The sequence below is a fragment of the Pocillopora damicornis genome, chromosome 6 (genome assembly GCF_964200805.1).
Source record: "Pocillopora damicornis chromosome 6, jaPocDami1.2, whole genome shotgun sequence".
NCBI classification, from domain to species: Eukaryota; Metazoa; Cnidaria; class Anthozoa; order Scleractinia; family Pocilloporidae; genus Pocillopora; species Pocillopora damicornis.
In genome coordinates this window covers 18,712,280-18,734,834 of record NC_142675.1, presented here as the reverse complement: position 1 = coordinate 18,734,834, position 22,555 = coordinate 18,712,280, and the positions used below count along the sequence as shown (strand labels likewise).

At 38.5% G+C, this 22,555-nt stretch overlaps 2 protein-coding genes and 3 long non-coding RNA genes across 7 annotated transcripts in view; 2 read left to right on the top strand and 3 right to left on the bottom strand.

Annotated features, from left to right (window-relative positions):
* The window catches only part of LOC113673769 (dedicator of cytokinesis protein 9), a 53,445-nt gene extending 51,140 nt beyond the window's left edge, over positions 1–2,305 (bottom strand). For 2 of the 3 annotated variants that reach the window (XM_089211007.1, XM_089211011.1), the window contains exon 1: positions 1,986–2,305. In XM_089211007.1, the coding sequence (XP_089067133.1) occupies positions 1,986–2,135 (150 nt within the window). In that variant the 5' untranslated portion in view covers positions 2,136–2,305. Of the gene's footprint in view, positions 1–751; positions 1,107–1,985 lie in introns of those variants that run through there. The other variant, XM_089211009.1, reaches the window with a different exon arrangement.
* LOC149044306 (uncharacterized) lies at positions 233–12,703 on the top strand. The gene is made up of 2 exons (XR_016188073.1): positions 233–433; positions 12,000–12,703. It is a non-coding gene; the product is annotated as an uncharacterized LOC149044306 (long non-coding RNA).
* LOC149044307 (uncharacterized) lies at positions 4,396–5,334 on the top strand. The gene is made up of 2 exons (XR_016188075.1): positions 4,396–4,597; positions 4,903–5,334. It is a non-coding gene; the product is annotated as an uncharacterized LOC149044307 (long non-coding RNA).
* Positions 8,582–10,338, bottom strand: LOC113673852 (QRFP-like peptide receptor). Its single transcript, XM_027190305.2, has one exon. The coding sequence runs from the start codon at positions 9,755–9,757 to the stop codon at positions 8,690–8,692; it is 1,068 nt and encodes a 355-aa protein (XP_027046106.2). The 5' UTR covers positions 9,758–10,338; the 3' UTR covers positions 8,582–8,689.
* Positions 12,156–21,772, bottom strand: LOC149044305 (uncharacterized). Its single transcript, XR_016188074.1, has 4 exons — positions 21,707–21,772; positions 21,516–21,605; positions 18,225–18,290; positions 12,156–12,293 (listed from the first exon to the last, which is right to left on the bottom strand). It is a non-coding gene; the product is annotated as an uncharacterized LOC149044305 (long non-coding RNA).
* Between the last annotated feature and the right edge of the window lie 783 nt (positions 21,773–22,555).

Below are 22,555 nucleotides of genomic sequence, written 5' to 3'. Positions count from 1 at the left end.
CGAAACAAAACAAACAGTACACGTTTTTTTCTCTTCTCAAGAGGTTAACAAAATATTTCTATCGGCTCCGTTTGAAGAGCATAATTATTCTTAAAGACAGAGGAACATTGTGTTTTTTAAGAAATGTTTCTCAAGGTAGAGTGTTCTAATAAGTGTCACAGAAGTAAATTTGGGTTATAGTGGGAGGGGGAACACTTGGTTGGATGATAAGATTTTGTGAAATTAAAACTGCGTTACATTCTTAACGTTCTCAACAGTCTATTATTATACCTCTAACAGTTAACACCTCAAGGATTTTGAAGTAACTGTGGATCAATTCAGTCGATTTCCGCGGAGCTTCTGCTCGATGTTTTGCAATTTTCGCTCGTGACGTGTGTTTTAAAACATAATCCTTAAAGAAATGACCTCCAACCGGATCCCTCGAGGTGGAAATGTAAGTGAGAAATATGAAATATTGAAGCCGAATTTTGCTTTAGTTTATGTGTTTGTAGACTATAACTGTATCACAACGTGTTATGATCACTATTAAGTTTGATTTGGCATGATAGGTGCGATTGAAAAACCCCATAAGAGTGGTGTGGTAACTGTTGTAACGGAGATTGATTAAAAAACAATCAACATCGCTGGAATTGCTAAGCGATTAACTTGATCAAGATTGCTTGTTACGAAATACCGAGCTTGAATCGCTAAAAAACCGTGACAAGCACAACTTATTTAAAGCAGTCTCTTAACTCTAGGTAGTAGCACTTACTTTTCTATGAGTCCTTCAGTATATTCCTAAGATCTCTTGTGAGCGCAGTGAATCAAACTTTACCGCTTTATTGACATCTCTTGCAGTCGCGTCGGGTCGTGGGCGCATAAGTCACTTGATTTGATCATGCGTTTCGTGATACCCGACTAACAATCCTGTTTGCTCGTCGCAACCTGAGCACGATTTTCGAACCACTCGACCTTTAAATCAGAAATCAGCCTTGATTCTTTCTAGTATAGCCTTTCAAAAGCCCAAAAGAGGCTACATTCGTCTTTAAGTTCAAGATTTGTGGACCATTTCTGAGAATCGCCACCTCGGCCTCCCCACCGAGGAACTGACGACAAATGAGATGTCTATCTTATGACGCAACTCGAGGCATTTATGAAAATGAATACTGAAGGTATTTATTTACGTAAATTCTCCGCACAGAGAAATGCCTTAAAATTAATTTAACCGATGTCTCACAAAAATCTCTCCTAGCATAGATTTTATTTCGAGTGATAATCTATAAACCCGGCTGAAATTATATTGCCATCTGGTTTAATAAGCTGTCCATCAAAACGATGCTTACGTGCGAATGCAGATTTCTTTTATCTAAAATTTAAAAAAAAAATAAATTTAATGGGTCCCAAAATTGGTCTGTTAAATGACACAGTGACTAAGTTGATTATGTCAGATCTCCTCACGAAAGGCCAAAATGAGATTACTCGGCTAAGAGTATAAAGATCTGCGTATGAGTTAAAGTATTTTGGTCTAATATTAATTACATTGGCATCAAACAATTATTTAGGAACATTACAAAGTTTCGCGATCTCCGCAGACAAATGCCTTTAAAATCTGGTCAGAAAATGCCGAATTTTAAGAAAATCGCTCCAAATTGTTGTGACAATCGGAAACTCTAACAAAACGAAATTACGCTAGAAAGCCGAATTATCATGGCTGATAATGGCTTATTCACTTGAATACTGACAGAGTTATACCCTTGTCAGGCTACAACTTGGCTGAAATTGTGCTTAACTTTTACAAGCTGTTATTTAAATCAACTATTCGGTGAGTGCCTGTGTTCGACTAAGCTGGAAGCCCTATTCCAGCTCGATATTCCACACACAAGTCTTCATGACTGTATAAAGTTATCATGAATCTTTACAAATATACTTAACTATATGTAATGACCAAACAATTTTCCTCATAACTTAAAATGACGTTAAATTAACCAAATCATTTGCTGGCTCACCTTTATCTTTAATAACGTGTCAGGGCTAAAAATTAAATCTCCTTCGTTTCTTTCTTCATGGAGAGAAGGATTCGGAGAAGAATTTCGTCGAAAGGTTGGAATCTTTAGACGTGGCATGGCAGTGCGATGTTTTTCTGATTTCTCCGCCATTTCGTTTACCCTCAAATGAACAGCTAATCAGGAGACTCCATGTTCATTCTAACTTCCCATGTGTTTCTTCATTCGACATCATGATCTGGTTAAAACTCTTCGTGATAAATTGATCCACCAGGCTATTTTAAGAATTATGAAAACTGTATCGAAATCTTATCCCAGTCCTTTTGTATTCACCCCTCTTGGAGAGGCGATATTCAGCAAACCGGATATATGTTGATATTGTGGTCAGTTTTGCTCTTCTTTATTTGAATTCAAAGTCATGTAAATAGGATACAGTTTTGAATTAATAGAGATAATCATTAACATAATTGTTTACCACAAAGAGCATTGTAGCGTTACTGATCAGTCAGCTCTTTCGGCAGGAGAGACCATTTACCACAGTGACCGCCGAAAAACCGGCCATCTAACATCAAACAACACTGAAAACTTGTACCAAATGTTCAGATAGCACCCTTTATTTGCCAATATTAAGAAGTTTTATCTATTCAGGTGTTTCTTCAACGAGGAAATGTAATTTTGATTCCAAAGATTCACAAACATATGAAAGGGTAAGGGTTTATGGTATAAGGTGCTATAAAAATAGACCATCTTAGACTTTTTCCATTTCTCCGATGAAATTTGTTGCATTGGCTTGAAAAATTCCTCGCGAGCTTCCTAAACACTAATTGCTTATGGGAGTGTTATTGGTTTTTTATGATAAATGTGTTTGTCATAATTTCAATGGCCAATTTGAAGAAGGGGTCCCTAACCGATATTGTTTGGTTAGCTCCAGACCAATTTGGGGTTAAGATGTTTCAGCCCGTGGAGGGGAGGGGGGTGGCTTTTTCATCAGATTCATCAGCAAGTGTACGTCTACAAACGCAAATGTCTCTTCAAATGATTAATGGACAAGAGAGGTAACTAAAATAAATCACTCGAGCTGAATCAGTTGCTAATTCCTGTCTCCGGCATTGATGACAGGTCTGAAAAAGGGTGTAGGTTTCAATTAAGGCATAGTTTGAAATAGGATGCGGAAAATAGCATGCTCGGATCAGAAATAGTATAAAAGAATTTGAGGACTGGCGACACACCCCTAGCAAGAATTTCGATTTCTGTCGCACCATCTCTACCCTATATATTGCAATTAGTGTATGATATTGGCGATAGGCGAACAACACAGACCTTTTTCTGTCACGTCCGAATCGGAAAGATTTGTAAATCAACTAAACCTTCTGATAGAGTAAACGAGACAATGTTTAGTAGTCTACGAAAATCACATGTAGCTTTTCTTTTGAGTCGATACATGCACCTGCCCGGATAAAATTCCGGTAAAACAACTAAGATCAAAATTTTGAGATGTGTTTATTGTTTTAGGTCACAAACAGAATTCAAAAATACAGTCGGATCTCATATAAGATCTGATCGTTGTGTTATTATTATATATTATTATTATTGTTATTACCATTAAAATCAACTAGGTATGTAGGTCATGTATCCTTTTGTGTCACATTGCTTTTATGCTGTCTTCAACAAAAATCACGATTTAATAAGATTGTACACGTCTTTTTTCCTCAACGAACCAATGCAACATGGACGCATGTTTTTTTTTCTTTTTATCTTACAGCCTATTTCCAACTTTTTCATTACTTTAAAACACGACGGCTTATTTTTGTTGTACAATCCGGACTATTCCACCCTATACTGGATTTATTTCGCCAGCACTGATAGAAGAACTAGGGAAGCTAATAACTGCTATTTTTAATGAAATTGCAGGTGAAGACCTCTGCGCCAATTACAGAAATAACCTTTCCATCGATATGCTTGTCAACCTAAAATAGGCAGTGGTGCGAGGGTGTTTTCTGGGACTTTCTCTTTACTACGTGTTAGGTATTTCTGATTTGTCTCCTAAATGTCTTTATGCGGAAAGGGAGATAATTCTAGCACAAAGAGAAACCTTTGGACTTCTTTCGGAATCTTTTGATTTGATTAAAGTGAGGGAGACTGGCATCTTGCCAAACAAACTGAAGCTAGCGATCACACTAAGCCCTGTTTGTTTTGGTGGAGATGGAGTGAAGTGGTAAACACAAAATTTTGCATTTGCTTAAGGCCTGGACGTACTGGACTGACAAATTTGTTTGGCCCTACAAAAAATCTCGGCAAAATTTGTCTCTGCGAAATTTTCTATTTGTCAAGCGTGGGCGCACTGAGACACAGCAAAATATTTGTTACCCACATGTGTCAATCACACGAGACAAGAGCCTCCATCGCAACGTTCGAAGATTTTTCGGATCTATCAAACATAGCAGGCGTCATCGATGGGACACATATAAAAATAAAGGCCCCAAAAAGAAAGCGCTGTCGACTACTTTAGCCGATATAAATTGAACAGTACTTGGCCCTGAAGATGCAGCTGGAACGTAAACTTGGGAACCGTAATAGTTGTAATCTGAGTAAGGATCGTTATGCAGCATTCCAAGGTACGAATCTTCCATCTTCACCGTTGATTGCCGCGCAACTAAGAAATAATTTCGGCGGGCTTCGGATTAAAATACTCTGACTAAAAGGATAGATAAAATTTTCTTGATTGACATTTTCCTTCAATCATGGCGCGTGAATTGACAAATCTGTCAGATTTCATGCCTGACAAAAATTTGTCCTGCTCCGAGGCAAGACGACGGCGTGTTGAAGTTTGGTAAGCCTTGACAAAATTTGGTAGGGAACTGGTGACAGATTTTTTTTCGCAAAATAAACAAAATTTGCCTTATTTCAATTCCTATCTTAGATCACGACTCATGCACGAGTGGGTGTGCAGCTCGAAATAGGAGCCTGAGTGTTTGATGCCGTCCTCTCGGGCTGAAAACATTTTGTGCGCCGCTGTGTGATAAGTGGGAAAAATGGAAACGTATTCCCCATCCAAATACACGCGCACGGCATGGCCTCTGGTGGTTATAGGTAAAACAGGCTAGTTTACATGCAAGAAAAAATTTTAAAGTAAAGCTTGAAAAGTTCGAGAGCAGAGATGAATACATAACAAATGTCAAACCTTATCGACGCCCTACAACAAAAGACGCAATTAACGCCCTAGCGGCCCACGTGCTTACACACCGACAAGAAAATATTTACCTTCTCCGTCACTGCCACTTGAAGTCAAGTTCCGCTGAATGTTTTTACATGTAAGCAAAGCTTGAAGTCGAATTAAAAATTAGCGCTCCTTTTTTACGTAGCGGGCCATGTAGTCATTTCAGCTTCTCAGCGAATTATAGGGTGGTGTCGTTGGGATGCAGAAGTATCTCTCAAGCAAGTTACACGTGTAAATTGTGCACATGTCCTCTTTTTTGCTCTTGAAGTGCGAGTCTTCATATTAGTGAACCAAATCTAGCTTTTATAAATTGATTTTTGTTTGCTCAAACGTCTCGGGCAATTCAGGGACATTTCTGGAAAAATCCTCATTGGCTGAAGGCGAGAATATCGAACAATAATGATTGACAATTGTTGAAAGGCTGCGACGAAAAATGTTTTTATATGATGTCAAAGCTGACCATTATCTGTTTTTCCTTGAAAAGCTGAACTTGCAAAGACGAGTGGATAATTTATATCTTCACTTTTGTTGCGTTGGGATTTAAATTGCCAATTTTTCCTTGTGAAAATTGGACGACTTGGTTATTTGAGAGCTTTTGGAACAAAAAAGTGATGTTTTTTCCTTCTTTAGACCGAACATTACGTATGTAAGATACATGAGATACGGAAGGGATATGGAGAATTTAACAACCAAAGAGCGCCAACTTTTCCACTCGCTCGAAGGTTTTATGTGCATGTCTAGAAATTTATCCGCCACAGACGTATATCTAGAGAGATTTCTTGCCGTGTTTAACTTTCTCTTATCTATCATTGCATCACTTGGAAATCTCTTGATTCTCGTTGCACTTCCAAAGACCTGTTCTCTTCACTCGCCGTCGAAGATCTTGTATCGCTGCTTGGCAACTGCCGACTTTTGTGTTGGAGTCGTGGCACAACCAGCATTCGCCGTGCAATTGCTGTACAACAACGGAGAGCGACAAGAATTGTGTTACATGTCCCTCCGATTGTCTTTCTGTGCTGGGGTAATTCTTTGCGGCGTTTCCATGACAACACTAGCAGCTCTAAGCGTGGACAGACTCCTCGCATTGCTGCTGACGTTGAGATACAGACAGATTGTAACCACGGCGCGTGTAAGAGCAGTTCTCGGTAGCTTTTGGATCACGAGCGCATTCGTGAGCACCACGTATTTTTGGAATGACAACGTTACCACGATCATAGGTTGCACTGCACCTTTCATTTGTTTATCAATCTCGGCACTGTCTTACGCGAAGATGTGTCAATCTCTCAAACGACGTCACGTCCAAATAGCCTGCAAAAATAAAGATATCCCTATAAATATAGCACGTTACAAGAAGACGGTGTCTACAGCGATATACATTCAGCTGTTCTTTGTAGTTTGTTACCTTCCGTACGGTATCGTTACAACTGTGTTGGCTGTGAGTGGATTAAAACCATCTTTGGTACTACCTTGGGCATCGAGTTATTGTCTTCTCTTGATCAATTCGTCCATAAATCCGTTTCTTTACATCTGGAGGATCAGGGATGTACGACAAGCAGTGAAGAACACAATCAGATGGAATAACTAACTGCGAACAGAGATTTATGTAAGCGGGGCTGTGCTTATTCATTGTCGTAAAATGCAGTGATAACGAGGTGTTATCCTTTTTCTCATGACGCCGTCACTTCTGATGTGGAACACATCGTTCGCGAGCGAAGAGTTGCTCGGTTCTTGAAAAGATTCATGCTTCGTTCAGATTGGTTGGTTTTCAGAAGTTTTGACTGGCGCTATTTAGTGATGTGTTCCCACGACGGTCACCGACGGTCGTCGACGGTCGATCGGCACTCGTGCTGTTGTGTTTAGTTCTCCATTGTGCACGGGCATCAATGCTTCCATGATTTCTGTTCAACCTGTTTATTATTTCTATTCTAACTATTGCTGTTGATAGGTTGAAGTTTTATGCCGATCGTCTCCTTTAGTATGTGTCTGTGTCTCTGTGTCTGAAGAAGACTGGCAGGATGCATTCGGAACACTGATCACGGCAATTCATGTCTGAAATGATCACTTCGTCAGATAAATGATGATACTATATTGTCAAAATCCCTACCTGTGAATGTGGAACTTAATGGAATCAGTTCAGGCTTTTTGGTCAGCTTCTCATGATGCTCCATTTATGATAATTTTACAGTTTAGGTTTGCTCAGAGTTGGACTTGAATCACTGCGAAAAGAAACAATGAGAGATGAAAAAAGCACTCTACACTTGGTATATTTTTTATTTTTTTTCCTGAAAAAAGAAAGATCTATTTTGGCTGCTGGTCGATTGCGAAGTTACAAATGAAAATTCGCACAAATGAAAAAATTCACTAGTAGGAAATTGTTAGAAGATGAAAAAGCCAAACAGAACGAGTCAAACCATGATAGAAAACTTTGCTACTTATTCATGTTTAATTTTTCACGGAAGTTTACCAGTAACCTTCGAGCTGACGTACTTGGCAATCTGCCAAGAGGGATAGACAAAATAGGCCGCACACTGGTACCAAGGCAAAGATGAGCTCGACAGCGAGCGACCGCCTTGATTGAGAAAGGGCACCCTCCTCCCACTCTTGCCCAATTAATCCTAACGCTACGACAACCGCATTTCAGTATTCAACCAAAATCCAGCTGCGATCATCCGGGTTTCTGGTGTGATCCAAGTGAGAACGCGTCTGGATTTGCGTGGGATCCCTGCGGGATAGCGGCACATTCTTAGCATTATCGTCGCGAGCCCCTCGGCGAGATACCACAAAAAGTGCACTTATCAGTTCTTACTCCAAACTTTATCAAAGTTGTTCTGAAACCTCAAGTTGGTAAGGATTTCTCAAAATCACCCCTTTTGGCTCCAAACGAGACAAAAAACTCCCATCTGCAACTTGACTGTTTGGCGTTGTTTAAAAACTGATCAACAAACAACTTGTTTAATAAATAGCGCGTGCGAAAACCTTTACAAAATACGTCAACATCAATAATTTAAAGCGCTAAGTCAAAACATGATCATTCGTGTCAGTTTGAGCCCACTTCTGTGAGTGTCATATTGCATATTGCAGCATTTTATACACTGGAAAAACAGGAATAGGAATCCACTTCTAAGCCTAAATTCACACAGATCAGACCATCATGGACGAGTTTTTACGGGGTATGCGCATGGATATTACGTCTGTCTGAGCAAAGTAAAAGTAAACGAATAGCTGTGAACGCTTTTTGGGGAATCTTCGTGATAACCATCTGGCATGGTGCTCTTATTCTACGCGCGGTAGCGGTGTTGTTCGAATTTGTTAGCTTTGATATTTTAATAAGTGAATATGTAATTTTGTTATCGCCCAGACTGTTTTTTGGGAAGGTAGTTAACAGAAATGTATCGTTTTATTTCAGTACTTCGCAAGATAAAAAGCGCTTGTTATAATATTAACAAATAATACTGTCCGAAGTGACGCAAACGTAAGCATGGGCACGACTTTACATACTCGTGTACATCTCATCCTCTGGAACGTACGACATTGACCGATCAGAGGCCGCAGAGGACACTGGGACTGAAGGTGGCTGCGAAAGGCTCCTGCCTAGTGCCGGTGAGGTCATCTTAGTTGCGTGCGATCCTGTTGAACTGCACGATGAAAACAGCGCTTTTAAACTTGTGCGGAAATTCTGATACATTGTGAGGTAGAAGAGAGGATAAGTACCACAACGCAAAAAACGAAGAAGCTCGAGTATTAGCCAAATGTTGAAATAATCACCTGAAGTTTGACCGAACAAGTGTAAGGTGTGAGCCAAAATGAGGGGACCGGAGCAAATGTACTGCAAAACTATCATTAATAAAAGCATCCACGTCATTTTTCGACGCTTTTTGTGAAGAATTGCATTACCTCCTGACGCAGTGCTTCTTGGTTCTTGTAATTTATGGAAAACTTTGACAAAAACGAAGATAAACAAAGTTATTGGCGTTAGAAATAGCAGTAATAACACTACCACTGAATAGAATGTTTGTTCAATGTCAGAATTCCAAGTTTGCGTACATATTTGCTTTGCTTCTCCGTTGGGAATCTTGAATTCTTTAACATCGTAAGCGTAAATATATGGTGCAAACACCAGACACGATAAAATCCATATTAATGCGATGGCAAAGGCAGGTTTCTTGATAAGAAAAACCTGCCTGTGTCTTATCGGAAGACAAATTCCATAAAAGCGATCTATACTTGCCAAGCAAAGTGTGAACATGATAACTGCATACGACGCATGAACAAGGAAATAGCAAAGTTTACAGGTTCCAATTCCGTTGCTCCATTGCAATTTAGCATTGTTCAGGGTAAATGTGGCAGAAAACGATGATACGATGTCCGATACTGCCATGTTTGCAATAAACACATCCATGTTGGTTCTAAGGTTCGTGTTCTGCGTATATAGAGCGGTTAGAATCGTGATATTGCCGATCAAAGACAAAAACACAATAACTAGTAAAAACGCAAAGTAAAAGTCAACCAGAGATGCGTCAATGTTTGCGAGAACGATCCCAGAATTTGTTGAAACCATCGTGGCTTCCGTCTGCTGGTACCAAACACTGACAAGACACGGAGAACTCAGCAAACAGCAAGACAGTCGTCTTCCAGTCGCCAACAAGTTTGCCACTCTTGGTGAGAAGCTCACAGAAAGTTTTCCAATTCTTTACGTTTCCTGTTTTTAAAAACAACGCCAGCGTGTGTTATTTTTCTTGAATATTTTGACAAATCAAGTTTCGCCAAGCGTTGCCACGCTTATTCTTATTAAGTACACCCTGATTTCATGGCAACTCCTGGATGACGCAAATTGCTTCACCAGAAATTTGAAATCTATCTGCAGATCTCTCTCTTGATTTCTTGGGTTGTTAGTTCAGCTTTGAGGCGTTCGTCTGTTTGTGTGTTCAACCAATCTATTTCGATTACGGAGTTTACATTCCCGCCAAAGGGAAAACGTTTCTTGAAACATCAAACAAACAGTTCCAAAGCGGTGTTAATGGATGTGTCAGGTACTGTTTCTGGTCAAAACAAGCGGCGGAAATCGCAGGTTTGACGCAGTTTGTTGTCTAAAGCGTCAGTATGTCCGTTTGACTCAAACTAATCACTTTATGCCTTGAAAACCTTACGATTTGGATAACAAAAGAAAGCTCATTAGAAACGACTAAATGTATTGTATGAAATAATTACTGGTGTCACCCGGGAGACAGCTCAGGCAACCAATGGACTCTAAGTATTCTTCTCTGCTGACAAATGAACTTAATAAACTTCAACAAACTCTCAAAACATGTTACTTTTTGATTTAAATCACGAAGAGAAGTTGTTTGACGTACTGTGTAACTAAGAAAATTCATACACAGGTTTTCCTTGTGCATTTTACTCTTTACTCTCTTCCTTAAAAAACGACATGGATCGATACGTTACTTTAAATTTAATGTTCGTTATACTTCAGTGAACATGCTCGAGTATAAGAATAAAACGTTTGGTATCTTTCCCTAGAAATGATTTACAAGCTAAATACGTCACTAAATAGCATGGCATTAAGCACATCAGCGATCGTACACGAGAATAAAAACGAATTAACGATAGAATTAGTAAAATTAAATTCAAAATCCTACGAGGAACAACAAACAATTAATAAATGACAAAACAAATTCCACAAAAGCCTCGTAGCTCTCAAAGTAACCACCGCAGAGACAAAGAAATATTAGTGTTATTGACTCGGCTTTATTAAAACTGGTGCTTTCGCTCCGGGATTCCTTAAACTCACTGTTTACAAATAAAAGTGAAAAAGGGCACAGCTGTAGTCTATCTTCTCTTGATAAAAATAACTAGGATGCTTTGTCAAACTAACGTGGCTTTTTCTGATACCGTCTGGTGTGCAGGCGGGTTGTAATGGCGGGCATTGTTTTTAGTGCTCCTTTTTTCAAACAATTCTTGAGCTTTTCGGATTGAAGAGATAATTCATATAATAAAAGAATGAAGAAAAGTTTAAAGTCATAAATCGGATATGATTTGATGCAGCTTTTCAGTCAGAACCACTGGGGGGTAAGATTGGAGACAATTGAGTTCTCGCTCGAGTTCCAACTGCGTCATCATACATGTTTTGATATTTGGAAGGGTACAAAAGGGGTAACATGGTCCACAGCCAATCAGAAAGCTGGATCTGGTTTACAGCTAAGGCATGGGTCCAACTTACGGCAGCTTTATGAATGTTCAGTGCATCATTTACATATCATAACCCGCTTCCTAATTGCCTGTTGATAATAGTGCCCCTTATATCTTTGACAATTAACTCTCAAGGTGCTTCCCTCCACCTAGGATAGCAATTCCACTCCCGGTAGAGTATTGGTCCATGGAGACTGCCACCCATCTCTGCCAACTTTGTGTTATCGTCGTCCATGGTTCTTCTCTGGCTGTTCCTGGGACGACCGACCTTAGCTCCTTTTCCCCTGTTGATTTTACCTCAGCGCATGCTTGTAGACCTAGTAATATACATGGATACCGGCAAATTGTCTAGGAAAATAGAATACATGTTTGCATTTGCATCCAATGGACCAGCATCCAATCCATGAGCAGTAGCTGATCCACGGGAAAGGATTCTATGGGTCAACATCAGAGCTGTGGATTTTCTTACTACTTCTCCGACACCATAATACTTACAACGATAGGTTTGCATACTATAACTTAGGACTTAAGTGCTTAAAATCTGTATGACTTACTAGTCTTGAATTTTTATTAACTTATGCAGGCTGTAGTCTAAAAAATATATATATTTCCAGGTTTTCTAAATCAAGGTGGGATCCCCTTGTGGAAAATTCCTGGATACACCCCTGATGAGGAACTTGGGTGGCAGAAAGATCATCCCGGCCACTGAATCTTACAGAAACCAGATGAAGTTCCAGCGGTGTCCTTGCGAGTTGGCCTGTTGCTTTGCATATGAGAGGTCATTACCAGTTATTGCTGTTTGTTCAAGGCCAGCTTGGTGATGGTGCCCCACGTGTGGTTACACACTTTTATCTCTCCATCCACTGTATGACGCCAGGTGATCTTGGGTCTGCTTCTCTTTCTCCTCCCTACAGGAATACAAGTCAGTGGAGCGTCATACCCGTGATGCTATCTGTTTCCCTTCTCAGGACATGTTCGATCCTTCTCCACCGCCCTCAGAGAAGGGTGGTACCCATGTGGTTAAATGATACCTCTGTTTCAAGCTCAACCGCCTTTCGTTACCTCTAATTATCATATAGTTAACAAAACATGTACTCGTCACAGATTGCACGATAGGAAACAAATGCATTGGTGAATTGTACCTTCACAATCTGCTCTCAGTGCCACAGTAACTTGATAATTTAAGAACGTTATTTAATTTGAAAAAGATAAAATTTGTCACAAGGGATTTTCTGGAAGTTTCAAAGCTTCAAACATCCCAGCACGGGCCTATAATTTGCAAAATACACTCCCGCGATGGGTATGATTTCCAGTTTCATTTTATAGTCAAGTAACTTAGCGTTTTCCTCATAATAACGTTGTTACTTCTTAATATTTTGGCCTCCTCCTCCTCCTTCTTGTCCTTAACAAGAGGACGTAAATTGCAGTTTATATTCCCTTGTCCTTTAACTGGTCAATATCAGGCAGCACATATAAGATCAAGATTCCCAGATGACTTAGAGATGTTTTATCATCTGTTTCACAGTGTAGAGTAAGGCTATCAATATGATAAAACATCTATCAAGTTATTCACCACGATGAATAGTAACATATTCTCTAACATTTCCAGATAAGTCTGCAAATTTAAACTGACGGTGTCGAGTCGAGAGGACGATTGTTGAGAATGGTGATAGAGGTTGGAACGTAAGGTTCACGATTTTAAAATGTATGGGGATTTTTAAGTAATATAATTATTCATTCTAATTGCATCATCTATTGCAATTTGTGAGTCCAAAAGAGCTAATACAATTCGCTGCCTTTTCTCACTCCTAGCCTTCATATCGAATTTCGCCGATTAGCTGATGCCTAAACTAATATAAAATATAGTACTTAATCCTTCCTTCCAAACCAGATGCGTTTTTCTTTTATCGTTTTCAACCAATTACAAGTCATGTTTCATCGTCATCACCATCTTCGCCGTCGTCATTTTTGACCTCATCGTTGTCTTCGTCATGTTCGTCGTTGTCGTCGTTGCTGTTATCGTTTTTATCATCGTTATAATTTTTGTTGAGGCTGTCATCACTTATGCTTGCGGTTATGATTGTCGTTATCGTTATCATCGTCATTGTCGTTATCGTTACCATCGTCATTGTCCTCATCGTTACATCGTCATTTTCCTCATCGTTACCATCATCATTGTCGTTGTCGTTACCATCGTCATTGTCCTCATCGTTACCATCATCATTGTCACTGTCGTTACCATCGTCATTGTCGTCATCGTTACCATCGTCATTGTCGTTGCCGTTATCATCGTCTTTGTCGTCATCGTTACCATCGTCATTGTCATCATCGTTACCATCGTCATTGTCGTCATCGTTACCATCGTCATTGTCGCTATTGTTACCATCATCATTGTCGTTGTCGTTACCATCGTCAGTGTTGTTATCGTTTCATCGTCATCGTCGTCATCGTTACCATTGTTATTGTCGTTATCGTTATCATCGTCATGGTCGTCATCGTTACCATCGTCATGGTCGTTATCGTTGCCATAGTCATTGTCGTCATCGTTACCATATTCATTTTCGTCATCGTTACCATGGTCATTGTCGCCCTCGTTACTATGGTCATTGTCGTCATCGTTACCATTGTCATTGTCGTTATCGTCACCATCGTCATTGTCGTCATCGTTATCATTGTCATTGTCGTCATCGTTACCATTGTCACAGTCGTCATCGTTACCATCGTCATTGTCCTCGTCTTTACCACGGTCATTGTCGTTATTGTCACCATCGTCATTGTCGTCATCTTTACCAACATCATTGTCGTTATCGTTACCATCATTGTCGTTATAGTTATCGGTGTTATCTTTGTCATTATTGTTGCTGTTATCATCGTCGTTATCTTTTTAGTTCCGAAAATATGGAACAAAATTCCCCAGTAGTATTGTTATGCTACAGGCAAATCCCTAAAAATCTTGAGTTGCAAATGGAAATATTATCGGCATATAGGCTTGGCCTTGCAAAGTTTCAAGCCATATTTTGGACTGAAAAAAAAATTCTCGCACGAATGAAACTTGTTTTATAAATTCATGGAAGTGTGATAAAAGTTAATTGGAAAGGGCTTCATGGAAGGAGCTTGGATTGGGACAAAACTTTATAACTGGCCCAAAGAATAATAGACTTTCATCTTCTAACATAAATATCATGAGAGCTCGGGGTAGAATCTAATAAATATCAGTGTCACCGACTCAAGGTTCTTGTCCAAATGGAGAAAATCACCACGCACACCCCATTGGATAATTTGTTTACCAGCTAATGTGTGTTGTTGATGTCGGTCGATCATTCGATGGATAAAGTTCTCCAACTAAACTGAAAATGGCCCTTTTTACTCATTTTTGAATCTAAAATTCAACCAGAACGATCTTCATTTTTATCGGATTCCCTTCTCCCATTATGTCTCTTTCATTGGCCAAACATAGGATCAAATTTTATCTTTTTTTTTTTTAATAATTTTGCAAAAATATCGAAGGATGAACAATAAACACTTCAGTGCCTTAACGTGGGGATATCAAACAAAATCGAAGCGAAAATTTACTCGTACAAAAGCTCCTATCTAGATAGATTGCGATAGAATGCTGCATGAAAGGCAAAATGGGTTCATGATTTCTTTCGCTGGGGGAACCTAGTGAAAAATCAGCACATGTGCTGTTGGCGGTTTTTTCATTTTAGTGTCATTAGCTGTAAACCAGAGATGCAAATAAAATGAATTAGAGAGAGAAAAGACGACAATGTTCTCTTTTATTAAATTTCAGGTGAGTGGATGGCGTGTATCAAAACAAAAAGATAAAAAAGGACGATGTCAAAGTGCTTTTATCCAGGAAACAAGTTAAGCTAACACACGATGAAGAGACTTCAAAATTAATTTTGAGTTTTTCGGGTTCGACCCGAAGGTGACGCTGTATTCGTTTGAACTGCACACTGAGAAAAAAAAAAGGTTCATAAGGAAACGAAGTGTTTGCGAAAATACCGCTCTATTAGTTCTAGAGTTATGTGTGTAAATTAGCACTCAGCACAAAGAGACCCGACCAGATCATTTTAAATATCGAAAGTTTTTAATTATGGCTCAATGGAGGGCCAATGTTTGCGAGTCCGTCAGGGAAAACGAATGCTTGCCGTTAGAAACAGTTTCAAATCAATCTGACTAAGAAACAAGTCAAAAAGAATTTTTTTACATTAGCCTTTCAACTGAAACAGATCTTTTTTAGTCTTGAGCTTCAACTAAGACAGCATCAATTAAAAGGAATTCCAATACCAGTTTTCCACCCGAACGTGAGTTGAAAACTAGGTTCAGCGTTGACATAATAAAAATCATGATGAGTCATGATGGCTTCTCCTCAAATCGTCGGCAATTTCCCAAATCTGACAGACGCAATATCGTGAAGAAACAAAGCTTTCTTCACGACACAACTAATATTTGTTGTACAATTTTTTATTTCCTCTTGGATAAATTCGGTCTATTTTATTCATGCTCGTTACGACCTTAGGTTCAATGCAAACAGACCACAGAACTAACAAGAATTATTTAATAAGGATAAATTTTGCCTCCCTTTGTGTTGCATCAGGCGGCATCCTCGGAAAAGTTCCTTACTAATAAGCGTCTTAAACTTTTTAAACATTTCCTTGGTCTTCGTCGCCAAAGCAACATTTGTGCGATATGAAAATTGTGTGATCCAGATCTCAAGTAAGCGATCCCTTTGATGTGCACAAAAAGTCTTATAAAAATTTGATCTTACCGGCTAATTTCAACATTTGTTCGGCCTACGATTATTTGTGCTAAGAATTTAGCAAAATTCATCAAATTCTCTTTATTACTTTCCGAAAGACTTTTTATCCTACACAGTTTAATAAAATATAGTTATTATAAACCTGGTGTGGTCAAAAATTAACTCAAGTTATCATTGATTTGTGCATACAAGATAGAGACCGATTTTCGTTTGACAATCTCGTAGAAAGCTATATTAAGTAGATTTGAATAAAAACTGACCAAGTGGATAAAATTAAACAAGTTATAATGTCTATATAATTCACTTGTTATGCGGTTGCAATGTGATCTCTATTCTCTTTGATATAACAGGGCTGTTAAAAACAAAAGAGTAACTAATGAAAAGAGAAAAAGCCGCTTTTTGTCTTATTTGTAGAGTTGAATTATTTTTTTCAAGAAAGTGGCTTCTTCTATTAAGCTCTTTGTAAATATTTTTTGTTTATATGAATATTTTTTGTTTAAGAGATCTGTGTATTAATCTCTCTTTAGAATGCCTATTTTAAGTTTTCCAAGTTCCTAATGAAAATAATTTTTCAGTCTCTTGGTGATTCTTGTGCAGTGAAGTCCTTCAATTTTCTACCGTTGTAGAAAGCTAAAGTTTCGAGCGTTAGCCCTTCGCCAGAAAAACAATACGAAAAGTACGAGCTAAAAGATCAGTGTAAACGAGAGTTTGTCAAGAAGGAACGAAGGCGAATATGCTTGAATAACATTCTTTCTCAGCACCGAGGAATAAAGCAAATGGAGCCAGAATCGGATTGCATGTTATGTTGTTAGTTTCTCATCACTACTCTCCTTTAAAAAAAAATTTAAAGCTTTCTCTTTCCTTGTTGTTTTTTCCCTGGAAAAGGACTCTGAAGTCAAACTTCTCACTTCTATTTTTCAGAGATCTAGACCTCAAAGTAACGAAATAGCAATCCTCAGAATTCACAGACATTCCTTTCGGCTTTCATCCTTTTAAACTCCAAACAATCATATAAGTCGCTAATTTACCCATGGTCTTCGTCCTTATTCCGTTTTTACGATGAAATTCATCGAATTAAGTGTGTTCTTCATATCAGCTTTACTTCATTTCAAAACTATTTTCTATTAATGTAGGAAAGCTAGACTTTTTTCTTCTTTCTTTCTGCGACTCATGATCAACACAAAGGGGTTCAGAATTCACTGCGGAACACAACTGAAGAGTAAGAGATTCGTTTGGCTTTCCATAGACGGTTAACGACGTGAACTCAAGGCTGCAGCATCTCTACTGCTCTTGAATACACTGTACGACTGTGCAGTAACAAATGTTCATGGTAAGCGTGTTTCAAGTTAAGATGCGACGCGACATGCACCATATTTCATCGCCGAATAATTACTTCAGGGACGTTCCGAAGGTAATAATATTTTGATTCTTCACAAATTGTTTGTTACATCGTTCGCCAAACTGCCAAGCATGCAATTCTCAAAAAATATCGCCTCGTGAATTCAAGTTTAAAACAAAGTCTTCGAGAGAAATCTTCAAATCCCTGAGGTGTTCATGTGACGAATCTTCAGAATAAAAACCGTTTATTCGAGTACAAAGTAAGAAACAGATGCGTCTTAGTCTAAAAGGAGTTGTCTTTGAAAATGTTTGAAATTAAACCAGCGGCCTAATAAAGTGTAGCTTAATTCAATTTTGTTCAATTCTCTTTTCCCTTTTGATTAGAACATTGGAGCGAAAAAACAATAATATTACGACTACACAATTCAATCTTTTGATATTGAAAATCATTCGTTAATTGTCGGTTTTGTTTACGGCAAACGAGATAAGAAATACCGATTTACAATTACTTGCGAGTAAAGGCTTTTTTCTCACACCTATTCGCTGATTCCCTTCTAAGACAATAATTTTGCAAAACGCAATATACAATCTTAGTTGAGCACAAGTGGGTTGTTTTTATTATCGGCTTTTCTTCTTCAATTCTTACGGCTCAGAATCCGTCTGGAATGATTTAAGTGGTGATTAAGCAAAATAGGGATTTATAAGCTGGAAAACCACATCAAAGTTAGCAAAGGCTTACCTTCGGTCGAAGAACCTTCATGAAAACACGCTTGTATTTATCTTCAATTGATTGGGATGACCCACGCTGTGTTTACAAAATAGAAAAAAGCCGTGCTGTACCATGAATGCGAAATATTACCAAGCCATGGGAATTTTTATCACAAAGTGATAAAAAATCTACTGTAAAAAATAATTGATCAAATCACAAAAAGCGTACATAAAGAACGAAAACAAACAAAACAAAAACAAAAACACAGATCTATGGAGCTCCAAAATAAGTGATTCAACCAGGTTTTTCTGACGTTTTCGTGAATGCTATAGATCAGCGGATGCTTGAAATAAAAAAGAAAAAGAAAAAAAAAAAGAAACACAGTAGCTCGAGGCCTCAATCGAAGCATCCATTTTTCCTTTTTTGTGTGTTTAAGCATACGATCTCGTTATCCCAAAGGAGAAATTGAAATATTAGGTAATAATTTTAAAGATCTCTTGGCAATAGTTACTGCTTTAAGTTGAAATATGCTTCACCAAACAACTCTAGAATCAAATTGAAATCAAGAACAATTTGAACTCAACTGTTGCAAAATTTCGTATTGTGGGAAGTTTTCTCCAGATCATACAGACAACTTGAAGAATAGTCGTGAAATAAATACATAAATAACGAAAAGATAATGGGAATTCTGTCCCATACAAACGGATCTTAAAAAGAACTTCAATTCGACAAGAACAAAGAGTGAGTGAAGTTTTCAGATGTTCAAGGTTTCTACCGCCGCCGGAGGCTAAGAAACACTCCATTGCCTCCTAGGCCCCACTTACATCTCTGGACCTCAGCTGTTTTATCATTGTTGACTGAGTTTTGCGAGTGTCTCAAACTTCACTCCTATATTCACGAAAGCGAGAAGGCAGGCTAACACTAAGGGGGGAGGAAAAGGGAGGAATCGCACTTTCGTTGGCCTTACCGCGCATGCGTGATCCCAAAGGGGCTTAAAGAGAAAGTTTCAATAGAGGAACGAAATGCAATAGGCATTAGAATTCTCGTCGGATTTGTTTACTCTGAAGTCGCACTTTTTTCCAACAAGGATTAGGATGACGTGCATACTTCTTCAAGATCCTTCCCCTTCAACTTTAGGAGGAAGAAAATGACTATTTGCAGCTTTGATAATCGCTAAAACTAATTGACAAATAGAGCGCCTCGCCGAGATGAACTGGCTAATGGAACCGCTTTCTTCGCGATAGTGTCTTGCAAAATATATCTTCCTTTTGTACTAAACTCTCCAGGAAGACTCCAGATAGCAAAAATCCTGACTTTCCATGAATTTACAGGTAGAATAGGATTTTAATGGCTATTATTGGTAATATAAAATTTAAAAAGTCTACGAGAACTGATCAGACTCAAAGGCTGGGAAAAGTCACTTCGAATCCCCGTCACCCGCTAGAAACGAAATTCACTGAACTACCTTCTCTTCAGTCAAAAGATCTTTGCCATTTTTTTTCGCTCAGAGTCTCGGTCGGAGTTTCGTCGGATCTAGAATATTGAGTGGAATGTAGCAATGGCCTTTATCCATTTGTTTTTGACATTATTTCAACTTTCTGGGCTAGGCTAAATGTTTCAATTATATTAAGCCGTTCACAGTTCGGAGAAAACAAAAGAACCGCGATTGCTAAACAACGAAAAAGATACTAGCTTTGAAATATATTCAAGTGGAATTTCTGAATAGTAGAGTTCTACTCCACGTATGTCTAACTATGTTTCTGAATTGGGCTGTCAGTCCCATAACTGTTGCAATCGACAGTTCTGTACCTAGGATGACGAATGATGGAAATGTTTCCAAATTATAGATGTTTTCTGAATTTTGAGATATATATAAAAATCTAAACAACCAATTGATTATTTTTAGTGTTCTAAAATCTGCTGAAATCCATTTTATCGAGGGCCGACTTCACTGTACAAACTACTTCTTTTAAGCATCAATGACCGTGATAACAGTATTTGACTGATTTCTAATGGCAGAGGCGTATCTCGGGCTGACGGGAGAAGACCTGGGTGCTCGTTTTAATCAACAACATCCTAACCTTGTAATTCAGGTGGCGAAAAGAAGCGAACGCCATGAATCTGCACGACATACACCAGTTAGTGATCTTCCAACAAAACGCTTCATAATTTTAAACGCAGCGTGCACATCAACATTGCAGGCAGGTTAGTTCACTGTGTGTCACTCGATATGAAGCCCCCCCCCCCCCCCCCCTCCCCTTCCTTTGAACCTTTCTTGACAAAGCTCAGCTGCCTTCAATCGGTGAGATTCACGGAATAGAGAATCACTCAAAACCGTAACATCGACTCATATACAGCTTTATTTCAAATTGTGTTGCTTTACTAATTCTCGGGAGAAAATCTTCTCAGTAAAAACGATTATGAAAACGAAATTAACGACCCACTAAAATATGTTGTTTTTTGGCCTGCAAGCGCGCAATTCGAGTTCCCGTTGTTGATAATCTTTTAGAGCGTGGGATGTTGCACTTAGATGTACCGCGGGGAAAGCCGATAAAACACTGCAAGGGATCGTAAAATTGCGAGCGACAAATTTGACTCACAGATGCGCAAACCATTCCCAAAATGGTTAATAATCCAATGGACAAACGAGGTATACAAGTCTGCGGTGTGCTAAGTGGAAAGAATTACTACTGTGAAGATCTTTTTAACGCCGAGGATTTATCGTGATGAAAGACATTTGCATCTGCAGGGCAAGATAGATTTTGCTGTGTCTAGTGTCACACCACTTAAGGTCTTCTTCCTTAGCTCGCGGCAGGCGATTTTCAGCGTTTTTTCTTTTTCGTTTTTATCATCTTTTTTTAAACCAAACAATTAATTACAATGTTCTTTGTCGTTTCTCCTTCAAGAGCCATCAAACTGAAACATTCGAGATTGTGTCTTTTCCTCGAGGTAGAACAGATAAATAAATAAATCTTGTGCTGTTTCGAATAATCCTTTGTGTCCCCTTTTCCATCATACAGTAAATCCCTAATTTCTTATTTTCCTAGAACCATCTGTCCCGTTAACGACATGAAAAGAAACAAAAAGTTTCTCTTATCGAAATACTCAAGCCCCTGAGGTTATTTTCTAAAGCGGCATTTCTGTTTGATTTTCATGTCGTGTGGTAGAAACTCCGTACAAAGGAGCAGGTTCCCTTGAGATTTGAGTTACCGGGAGAAAACTTGATCGCTTCGATTTACTGACGTGTAACGCAGAACGCAAAACACTGCGCAAAATAACTTATTATACATAAATGAAACTACGTGGGATCCATTAACTCACCATTTCACTTTAATCTCGAAATTACCGTTCTTACGTGTGTATGTGCGTTGCCTGAATAGCTAGCTAATATCTTGAGCTTTAAGCGAAATGCTAGAAAAAAATAAAATGAAACATCATTCTAAATTAGAATGAAATATAACTGCGAAAGTTCTTGCGTTATGCCGCCCAATTTTTAGGAAGGTTCCACAAACCTTTTTACAGCTTATTCTGTTATTTCTTTTTTATCCCTGAATCACTTTGCGTTAATTATTAGAAATATTTAAGGAAAAAAATCATATATGAATTCCAGCTATTATCTAAATGAAAACAAAGCTCTTAGAAATCGACACACGAAAGGCACTCAAACAAAACTAAACGAAATGGGTTTCTTGCTGAGTTACACTTTGTCTCCACCGACACCACCCATACCAATAAAAGCAATTTTCTCAGCAGTGAAAAAAATCTTTTCAAGCCCCTTTACCCCCAACCGATATTTACATAAACAACAAATTTTCGAATGTTATTTCCTTGCCGGCGAACAATAGCCGGAGTATTTGGGTCTAATGAAAAATCGAGCTGGATGAATAGTACAAATTACTTGGAACGTTTACTGCTAGCAGCTGAAACAATGCTCCATTGTCTGGCGAATCACTGTGAAGAGGTTTAACAATAAAGGCGGCATCACATAGGGACGCCACGCGAAAAGAACACTCCTAAATAAATAAATAAAGAGATAGAATAAAAATGCTTTCGCGATCATTCTGTAACTCTTGAAAACGGCGCGGCTAGGCTTCGTTGCTTTACGATTTCTTCACACTTGCGTAAATAATTCTGCAATCGAGAAAATTTCTTACCGGAAATTAACCTGCAAATGGCTTCGGTGACCAATTTTAAGTTAACTTTGTTGAGGTCATTTTCGTTGTCAAATAAAAAAAAAATTGCACTCAAAGTTAACATAAGTAATGCTGATTACAAATCATGACGGTTTACGATCCGTCCCATTTTAATTTACGTTTCTTTCTCCTTTTTTTTTTACCGTTGGTAAATCGTTTAGTGTCGAA